The following is an 11,205-nucleotide window of genomic DNA, read 5'->3' as shown; positions in this document are numbered from 1 at the left end:
GCTCTCGTCATACTAATTATAATATTTTCGCTCTTTTCATTCAACTCATAATATTTATATTTAAATTATAATTATTCAGATTTTTTTTACTTGAATTATAATTATTCTCAGCTCACCTTTAATGTATTAATCTCTCATTGATGGCCAGACTTACGCAATTTAGTTTCACCTCTTGGCCTATTTCACTATTACAACTCGATCTTCTCATTAAAACTCACTAACCTTCTGTTTTTCTGATGAAATGAAGAGGCTCTCTGTCACTGTAAAAGTTGTATTAATTTTGAATTCATTGAACTTCTCAAAGTCTAAGTTTGACCTCAAGTGACTACTCTGGATTATCTCTGCTTTTAGTTGAATAATGCCTCTCTTAGTCTATAGATGTTGTTAATATTTGTTTTCTATTATTGTATTAGCTTCATACCGGTGACTTATTCATTTTATAATTGTAAACCATATACAATAAATGTTTTTATACTATCTCTAACTCAATTATCTTGTCATACAGTCCACTACTCTTTTTTTACAGAATCTTAACACCCCCGTTTTGAACAACGATGAAAAGGATTTTGACTGGTTTCTTCGAGATAAGCACATCAATAACATCAATAAGACAAGGGTGTCCCTTTCCAATGCAATTATTTTGTTTAGTAAAAGATCATCTGATAGAATGATAGAAATAAAAGTTAAACGAGAAGATGAAGAAAGAAACACTGCCCAATTGGTATAAACCGAAGAAGAAGGGGGGGGGGGTTCCGACTTCACATTATATTATAGAAAGAAAAGCTCAGGCACTGCTTGTGAGAACTAGGAACTAGGAGATCATGGCAATGAACTATATGACACGCACTACTGAATGAATTAACCCAAGCAGCAGTAAGGAAACATACTGGTGGAAGGATATTTAATAGTTTACGGAGTAAATAATTTCTGAATGAAGGTTTTAATGAAAAAAAAAATATGAAATTCCATTGTACATTCTGAGAATCAGTTATAAGGAAAAGTATTGAAACCACTTGTGTTGATAAATTTTAAATTATCCGATTACATGTATCGGCATTTTTACTATTATCAAACCGGCGCGGCGGAGCGACTCCCCATTCTTTGTCGTAATGGAGACGACTATTATTATGCCATCTCTACCAGGGTGAAACCACAAAACTTTTCCTAACAATCGTTACGTGTGATTTTTTATTCACTACCAAAACTATCTTCAACTTTGAAGCGGGTTCAGGTGTGAAAAACGTAGGCCTATATTCTAGAATCCCAGGTTTCCAGAAGGAATCTGTAAGTGCTTAACCAAATTTCCATTGCTTCCTACATTCAAGATTTCCATTTGAATTTCCCGATATTCTTAACGTTTTCGAGTCTCAATAGTAAGAAGTGATTAGGTGTTATCGATTCTACTTCGTCTGGGCCTATAGGAACATGAGTTAAGTGTAAACTAGGCTTCTTCTAATAAAGTTGATAAAAATTCTCTTTGAGACGTTTTTATAGAACGAATCATTCGCTCCCATATACCACCATATACGGAGCTGCTGGAGGATTGAAATTCCAATGAATACCTTCAGTAGAGAGAACTACGTATTTTATACAAGAGTACCTAATGTTCGAGACTTTCTATCCATAATTGTAGTAAAAGTGTAAGTGTAAGTGTAAATTAATAATTCAATTCATTTTATGTGAGTGTTTATTCAGTGTGCATTTTATTCTCAATCCGAATCCCCACAATGCTGGAAAATTTAGTGATAAGGTAATTTGTAACAATTTTTTTATGGTTCCTAGATATACTCTTTGGGCTTTATATGGGCAAGAACTGGCTTAAGTTCTTAAGATTTGAAAGATCATCCGAGGTTTAAAACTCTAGAATTGGCAATCAGCGCCGAATCACATTTGGAAAATTAGGAATTGCCTCATTCTATTTAAAGTGAAGTCAATTCGTAGATTCAAAAGGAAGCTTTTGACATGAAACCCAAGAATTTTGGTCCTATCCCCATAAAATAAAATTCCATAACACTGAAGTGTTTCAAAATTTTCAGTTCTAAAACTGAATTTCGAAAGTGAATTAAAAGTAAAAAATAAAAAAATATAGTATAGTAAAGTTGCAACATACTCACATGGTTCGGTATGTTTTCTGCCCGTTGATATCCCTACCTTCATAGCGACTAGCATAAATACTTTGCGCTGAAAACCTCGGTGCTTTATTTTTGAGAACTATGCAAAAAAACGAAAGATAATGATTCGTTAAAATTTTAAATACTAATGATGTTCGTATTTCCCTTGAAGTTGAAATGTGATAATAATTTACAAGCGTTGAATAAAAAATATCGAACACAAATGTGAAATATCATTAGTGCTTGGAAGTTCAAAATGACCCATTCGAAATCAATTGGCTTATAACATAGTCGGTAAAAATTCAGAATTTATTAGGGAAATCTATATATTCAAAAAGCTAACTGAAAATTGAGCTATCGAATAAATATTTACGTTCAAAAAATCATGTAGGTATGTCTCATTGAAATGTTAATTGATATAGAATCTTGCTGGAAGATGTTTCTTCATTTCGATTTTGAAAATAATGATGATACATTTTATGTGTCCGCAGAGTCAACATGACCGAATGTCATAAACATGTATAAGCATTAACCGCAATTGCGAGAATGATTTCTATAGTAGAATGTTTCTTGTTATGTCAGATTGTTACATGGGGTTACTTTACACCTGGTGGAGTGTGAAACGTTATATCAGAAAGCTTTTTTCCTTTAGAACATACATAGTTCACGCACATAGGTAATAGATTTTTATCATCTCAAACATAAAATGGTATTGGAGAATAAAATTTTGAATCTGTCACACCTTGATATTAGAAGTATCAACAAAAATTTTCCCAACAATATGGGCTACAATATTATGATATAATGATCCTACGTGAATGTTTTCAAAGCGTATTTCGGACGACCTATGCAACATCCAGGCTATGATACTTTCTGTAACAATGTGGATATTAACAGGAATGATGGAGTCATTATATTTATAAAATATGAAAAACAATCCAAATACACACTTTATATTAATTAGCAACTATACCTTTTCAAGTTCGAATTGGCTCTAATCAAAATCAAAATGACATTAGTTAAAATCAATTGACAATATCAATTTCAAACTGGCATTAATCAGAAGCAAATTGGCATTAATCAATTTCAAATTGGCATTTGTCAATTACAAATTGACAATAAACAAAATCAAATTGGCAATTCTGAATTTGAATTCTTCATTGGAATAAAATGTATTAATGAAAAATTTTTATTGAATGATTTACACAGTGAATAACGTCATAATTAATTAAAACTATTCGAACGAATTTTCTCAAAAAATTCGTATCTTGCATATCGAATGCAGAAAAAATGAATCTTTGGATATGAGCGATGAATTTCACACAATTAACAACCGTTGCCTTGTCAATATTATTTTGAACGATATTCTCTGATTTCTGGAAATTCTGGATTCTACCATTTCGTTTCATTTACAGAACAGAGGCGGAAGATCGTGTGTTTTTAAATGAGTTATCATAAAAAGAGACGATTTCAGACTCCCATTGTGTTTCAGAATCAACGTTTATTACTGTTCGCTGTTCTTTGGTTAATAGCTATTTCATTTCGCAGAGTATGCAAAGATTTGAGAGACTCCGAATACATACTTAGTAATACTTTTCGAGATGTTGCCATCAGAAAAACTCATAATTTTTGAACGAAAAAGACAGAGAAAAAGAGCTGTGTTGATCTGTTTGATCAACTGATTCAGTTCCATTCGAACGTTGATGTTTGATTTTTACAATTGCAATTTTATTATGTTTAATATCAATTTGAAATTGATAAATGCCAATTTGAACTTGATTAATGCCAATTTGCTTCTGTGGTTCTGAAAATTCGGTAAATAATATGTGAGTAACTGAAATGTGTATGCTATGATGGTATACCTATTGAATATTGGTTCATATTAATTTCTGATATAAATTGTACAAATTCAATTGAGGTTCTTGATTCGAAACAACGTATTGCACAGAAGCAACAACTTTGATGTATAGCAGATCAACATATATTTGTATGCTCTAGTCAAAGCTTTATTTGTCCAATTTTTGTGAATTTTTTATGATTTGCTAATAAAAATATCCCACATTCAACAGCGTATTTTATTGCTATCAATTGATTCCAGACAATATTCAATTGAAAACTAACATCCTGATCACAAAACGAAATCATACTTTTGTTTTGTCTCTCAGGATGTTTGTTTTCTGGTCTCTCAATTATAAAACAGAAAACTGTTATTGAACAGTTATTCTGATTTGACAGTAGGTTTTCAACGCCATCTCATTGTCAAATGTGTTTTCACTGGCCAAAATGTAGTCGGTTTTTATTACTAGAGATATGAGGGCGTTTCCTATCTTTTTACTGTATAATCTTTGGTAGTAAATAATAACTTTTTCCCTACTTTTTTTGTTTCCTAGGTTTCCTCTGAACCCTAAATGAAGTGCCCTGTGGATTCAGGCAATCTGGAGAAATTGGTTACCATCATCCCATGCAAGGATTATTAGTTCCATTTATTTCAAAGAAGATGATATCGATAGGGTAATAATAGATATTTTAACGATACTTGATTGTTTTAAATAAAAATCAAGTCTCGTTTTAAATATCCGTTTCCCTGAATTTTCCAGTTGAAGCAATGCAACACCGTCTGATGGAGATTTAAGTTTTACTATAGTTATTCCGTTTCATTTCAGAAATATTTTTCAGAATCCTGATTAATAAATTCAAATTCCGTATAATTGAAATTTCCATCATTAATCCGCCGTAAGAATCTAAAACAAAGAAAAAGTGTCTTTCTGCATTTGGCGTTGTTTTGCCGTCCACAAAACTCACCGAATTCAGCATAAAAACAACGTGGATTGCAAATAACGACAGTTTCTTTTACCGATAAAGAGATAACCGCCACCGAGAATATTTCTTCTGGGGAGAATATTCGAGAATACCGATATTTTGGATGCAATTTTGATCACATGACTGTCCACATGTTGGAAAGTTGATAAATAGGGCCGCACCACCAGACGAACGTCATTCATGATTGGGTGTTCTTTAGTCATTCTTTGTTTTCTGTATTCGGGCATTAGTCATTCATAATTCATTCTGTATTCATTCATGATTCGTTATTCTTGATTCATTCTTTATTCGATACTGTGTTCTCAACTAATTCATTCTTGATTGATTCATTCCTTCTTCCTATTAGAGTTTTTTCTTTTCTTTTCTTTTCATTTCTCTAAGTGGTGGTGTGCCCGTACCGGAACAAACTGTAAGTCCTTTCTTGATACCGCATACTTCGTGATTCAAAGTTGCATTCTTTTATTTGTTTAAATGTGATAATCCTTGTTGTTCATTCCCCTGTTTAACGCAGACTTCTGTCGCCTGGTTCTCAGGTGAACCAAGACCAATCGACAGGAGTCTCGAAGTCGTTCCACTGGTAATGCTTGGCGTGTACACCCAAGGTTGCCACAGAGAGACCACGATAAACTACCCCGTTATCCTATAAATTGTTGCATTGTGTTTTACCTGCATCAACAACGTCCCATTTATTGAATAGTTTCAATTCTGATTGGCCTGTACACTGTGCTCGGGATCAAACCCATTGCTAAATTAACCGATTACAGAGACTTGGATCTTTCTGAGACACCCGGTTACTGTAAATTTTGTATAAACCCCGTAAATTCTTTATTGTCTCAGAAGGAATCAAAGTGACCGCTATTGATTATTTTCTTTCTTTGATGCCTGATAGTTTGACTGAATATAATTAATTTGAATATTCTTTAATTCATTAATTTCACTTTGTTGAGTTTGAATTTCTGATCACCGTGACAAATTAATTATTGCATTTCTGTTTTCCTCATTTTTGAACTTGGTCATCAGCTGTATATATTTCTTGACTTGGAAATAACTGTATGGTTCACTGTAATTTTGAATTGTTATAATAAATTCGGTTTTAAAGTACTTGTTATCGCTACCACCTTAAATAACCCCGAACTCTGTCTCCGACTAGTAGGTACCTGGGTGGGTTTGCTATTTCTCCCTATTGAAAGAATATAGCTGGCGCTCGAGATTAAATCCTTTTGCGAACTGAACCCGTTACAATATAATTAGCTTAAAAAGCTTTTGTCAATGACTGGTCAATCAATTCCCTTACCTGTCATTGATTATTTATCGTTTACTAATTTGGTATTTCAAAATTTCAGGTTCTTCACCACCTGTCGAACAGACATTCGAGAATTCCATGGTGAGTAAGATGGTTCAATCAACCACAAAAGACTCCATAAATGAAGTTATGGAAGTGGATGAAACAAACGTTCTAAAGAATACCCCTCCGAAATATAAATCACTATTACACAATATTTTATTCCAGGGATTGTGAGGTTGATCAGAATATTGTATATGTTGTGAATAAATTGTACATTTTGTAAATGATTTCCTGTTCATATCTTGTTTGATTATAATAAATATAAATAATTTTAAATTATGTTTTCTTTGTATGATTACGATATTTTCATACTTGATTAACTGTAAGAGAAACAAATTTGATGCTGTTGTTTTCATTGTGAAGTCGTTTATATTTTTATAGTAATAAGTGGCTCAAATATAGGAATCAATTTTCCAATCTTGATCGGTGCTTTTTTATAATAGGCACGAAAAGAGAATGACAAATTTCTTATCACACATAAAAAATATATCGGAAGTACATTCAATTTTAATTGTCACAGTGAAATTAATAACGAAATGTAATCTTTACAAAGAGAATAAATGGTCTAATGTTATTGAAAACATAAATCTAATGGGTCATCATTTTCTCAGGATTTTTCATGAAGAGGAAAGTGTGGCACAACAATTACGGGAACAAATTTTTCAATCTATTGGGAATTCAGCCCACCAATTCATTTAACAAGCTATATTTTCATGTTATTTCGACACTTTAAACTGTTATTTTTATTATTTCCCGCATTATTTCTGAATTCGATTGTCATTAAAACTGAACCAAAGAAATTCAAATAAACCAAACTCCCGCCACAATTTCCCCATACCAATATGGCGGAAACTACGTGACACTATTGTTACAACGGAAATATAGAATATGCTCCCACCCCTTCCGTTACCTCCATGTTAGTACTGCTTTCCCAATTTTTTTCATTTGATAGAGAATGATCCGGCGTAAAATGATTACAAAATTGCTCTAGAGCTCAGATCGTTTTACAATCGTTTGAAAGCGTTTCAGAAAGAGTTTTCTACATAGTTCACAAAATGACAATTTTGGGAATTGATTTTGACTATGGACAAGTGGACGTTATAATTTCATTTTTGCATGAGAGATTTATTCCGTATAGACTTACGGCCGTTTTCAGTAAACCTATCTAGTATCTATCCATTGTTTCAGTTACTGAAAATAGAAAAATCGTCTGACTTCGTTTCTATGATCTATCTGTAGATATATTTTAGAATGGTCTCCAATCGTCATCAGTAAGTGAAACGATGTAAACTGTCGGATTAACATACTTGTAAATTCGTAATCGGAAACATGTGGGTCATAAATACGGTATCAAAATCTGACACGCTGAAATATGTCCATTTGACAATTACTTTTTATATTTTATCCACCTATGGACGATTCCCCGAACGATGAAAAACTTTGATGGTCTGATCAACGATTTGACGGTCACTGGATTTCCACTGGGAGCTTTTTATTCCTGAACATACTGAAAGAGTATGAACGAATTTTATCAATTGAAAACGAATTCTCGTTTATCCGTTAATCCCGATCAAGTTCAGTGAAACCTATGGTGAATCTTTGATACCAAGATGAAAATAGAATTGGTTGCAAAATATGTCTCATAAGAGGATGTAAGGCGCCAAATCTGATTGATATTATGAAAACATTTTTTCATTCGATCAATTGTTGGAATGTGCATGAGAGGTAAAATAAGGAGAAGAATGAGGCAGACCTTGAAAAAATTAAATTTATTTGTACAATATTTACAACATGAGAAATAAATAAAGATATATATGTAATACTCAATTCGAGAAAGGCACTTCTATATTTTACTTACAATAACAATACTGTTTCAAAATTTCGTCAGAAACACATTTTCCATGTATAAAATAGCTGTCCAATCTACTTATGGAAGTATCAATAACGAAGGTCGTGGCGTTTTTGGCATCTTTTATCAAATGTATTGTTGCCTCGAAAACTGCTTTTGGTATCGTTTCTATAGATATCAATAAATAGGTGTCATTTTTATAACTAAACTTATCGGATATAGAGGAAAGTAGTACTTTGCCTAAATGATATTTGGCACACTTAGGGCTACCTCCCATTTTATGTACATTGCGTTGTATTTCCTTAACTAGAAAATTTGCTGCTGCTAGAACAACACTATCTTTGCTATTCAAATTAGAAAAACCAGAGCACGTGCACCAATGTGGTGCGATTCCAACTGTCTCGCATGATCTAGTTAAGTCTATATCTGTTAATAAAGATTTACAAAATGGACAAGAAGTGATAGATTTAATGGTAAAGTTGAATCCAGAAAGAACTAACAGATGCTGCAAGGTTATATACACGTCGAATGGTGTTGTTAGTCTGTTAGCGTTAGTACGAAAATTTGCAATTTCTTCTGGGTACTTCTTTTTGAATGACTCAGGGAAGGAGAAATAAATATAAGGTAACCTTTCTTCGTACCAGCCGGTGAATGTGTGTCTTATATCTCCAAAACGAATGCCATGATCACTCAAGAATACGACTATGCTATTGTCTAAAATCTTTGCTTCTGTTATCTCTTTTAGGAAGTTTAGTACTTTCTCATCCATTCTGCTGGGAGTATTGAGGTTGTTGTGACTGAAAGTATTCATCCAGAAGAATCCGAAACTTTTGTATTCCCTGTAGGTGATGGCGAAATCTTTAGCTAAGTTCAAAATTCTCTCAGCAGATGTCTCCGGTCCAGCGCAGTAACTGAGAGTGTCGCGTTTCACAGTACCTATACTTTCCGCAGCTTCCATGTAAGGTTTGAAATAGTAATCTACCGGTTCCTTAGTGAATCCTTTCTTTCGATAATTGAAAGTGTTAATGCAGGTTTCGTCTTCCCCATAAGCTGTGATATAGCCAAATTTTTTATAATCCTTCCAAATGAATCGACACGAATCTAATGGTCCTATCTTCTTAGGATTGCAGTTCTGGTAAGCTTCTGTAATATTGTATCCGGTGAAAATGGCCATCAGGTTTGGAAACGTGTTGTCACCAACTTTATTATATCCCAAGAGTGGAAACCACGTTTCGCTGTCATTGGATAAAAATTCGTAAGTTTTTGGCATGGCGCGAATAAGATTCAATCTAGAAATACTATCAATTCCTACGAATAAAACACTTGGCACTCTGTCAGAATTCTGTGGCAATTTCGATGCAATATGTTCATCTTTGGCTCTTATAACTTCATGCACATTCTCATAAACTTTCTTGTGCTTTTTTGAATGGCACGATACTTTCACGGTATCTTGGGTAAGATTGAGGGAATCCTTGAAAGCTATGCAGGTACTGAATCTGAAAAAAAAATAGAGTGATTTTTGTAAGAAATAATCATTTGAATTTCCCATGATCAATTGAATATGACATATGACACAAGTTATTGGTAATTTGGTAATTGAACGGCGAAGCAAACGTTTCAGGTGAAATTAAGAGGTATCGAATATCGTTGGTCTTCTTTTTATGTTACAGCTTATAATATAAATTGCGCAATGTCCTGATAGCGTTCATTATTTATGTCACGATACTCAAAATGGAAATATTCTTCTGATAGGTGTTTTTCATACAGTTACACAAGTTTAAATTATTACATATAATAAAAAAAATGAAATACAATTTTAAAATGAACGAAAAATTTCATGACATTAATGTTCGAATACGAATACGTTTTCGGCCATAAGGCCGCCACTGCTAGCGAGTATATGGCCCATTCGCAATGAATTGAGCCGTAATTCGAACGTAATTTCAACGCCAAGTTGAAGTAGAGGGTTTTAGATGAAAGTGTTCACAATGCGAAAAATAAATTTTTACGTTTATAGGCGTCGTAGCTCAAACGAAACTCATACGTAACTCAAAAGGAACTCTCAAAATTTACGTCCAGTTTCATATTCATAATCAAATTTAAAGTCACTTTAAGCTTAAAGCTTCCTTTACTGTCATTTTTAGTAGGGTTAAAGGAAGCTTTAAAATTAAAGCGACTTCAGGTTTGATTATGAAACCGGCCGTTAGTGGTATTTCTAGGGTACTTGAAGCTAAATATGTATAAATTAGAAGATTGACAAGTATGGGTGGTTCATCGTGAAGGAAGAGAAAAAGTCCTATGACCCACAATCTTTATTAGTTGTTGAAGACTACTATGAATAGTTTTGAGAATATAGTCTCATTTTCAAGTCAAAAAGCTACAAAGAATATACCTACATCAGTCTCATAGGGTCATAAATTATAAATTAACAACACTTACATACAAGCTACAATATTGAAATTGACAAATCTCTGATAACATCGCTCCAGAAAATGAAAGACCATACAGATCTTTAACGTTCATTAATGAAAACATTTCAAAACCTTTTGTAAAGATATCAATAAAATCCAATGAAACCTTGGACTATAAATTAATGAATAACAAAGATGTGGTTGCACCTATGGATCGTAGCGGAGTCTATCAACTCTATGTAGGATGAATTTTCAGGGCCTTTGAGTTGTCTTAACCTAAACTCGACTGGCTTTTCATATTTTGCCAAACACCTTATCGACACCTATCACACATTCGACACAAATACAAATTTCAAAGCATTACACCTAGTTAAAAAGGATCCCTCATAGGAAAATTTGGAAAGTATGGAAATTATAAAGGCTTGTAATAAAAAGTAATATTTTGAATAAAGAAGTTGGTCATGACTTCACACCTTTTTGTCTCTTCTTCATTGCTCTGAACGAGTTAAGACCTCTTGTGAGCCAATTGTGTTCAAATTACTAAAGGGTATAGCCGGGTTTACATGGAAAATCTGCCCCTGCGTTTTTTTCGATTTGAACACAGGGGATCGATTTGACATTAAACAAAAATTATTCACCCCGATTTTCAGCTGTTTATCTCCAACGGTT

General features: G+C 33.2%; 1 protein-coding gene across 4 annotated transcripts in view; it reads right to left on the bottom strand.

The window, feature by feature from the left end:
* Positions 1 to 8,030: 8,030 nt before the first annotated feature.
* LOC123313560 overlaps positions 8,031 to 11,205 on the bottom strand; it is a 45,965-nt gene continuing 42,790 nt past the window's right edge. For all 4 annotated transcript variants that reach the window (XM_044898497.1, XM_044898495.1, XM_044898498.1 and 1 more), the window contains one exon: positions 8,031 to 9,621. In XM_044898497.1, the coding sequence (XP_044754432.1) occupies positions 8,127 to 9,621 (1,495 nt within the window). In that variant the 3' untranslated portion in view covers positions 8,031 to 8,126. The remainder of the gene's footprint in view (positions 9,622 to 11,205) is intronic.

Source organism: Coccinella septempunctata, chromosome 5 (assembly GCF_907165205.1).
Source record: "Coccinella septempunctata chromosome 5, icCocSept1.1, whole genome shotgun sequence".
NCBI classification, from domain to species: domain Eukaryota; kingdom Metazoa; phylum Arthropoda; class Insecta; order Coleoptera; family Coccinellidae; genus Coccinella; species Coccinella septempunctata.
Note: the sequence above shows the minus strand (reverse complement) of the source record. Positions and strands in the feature narration are given on the sequence as shown.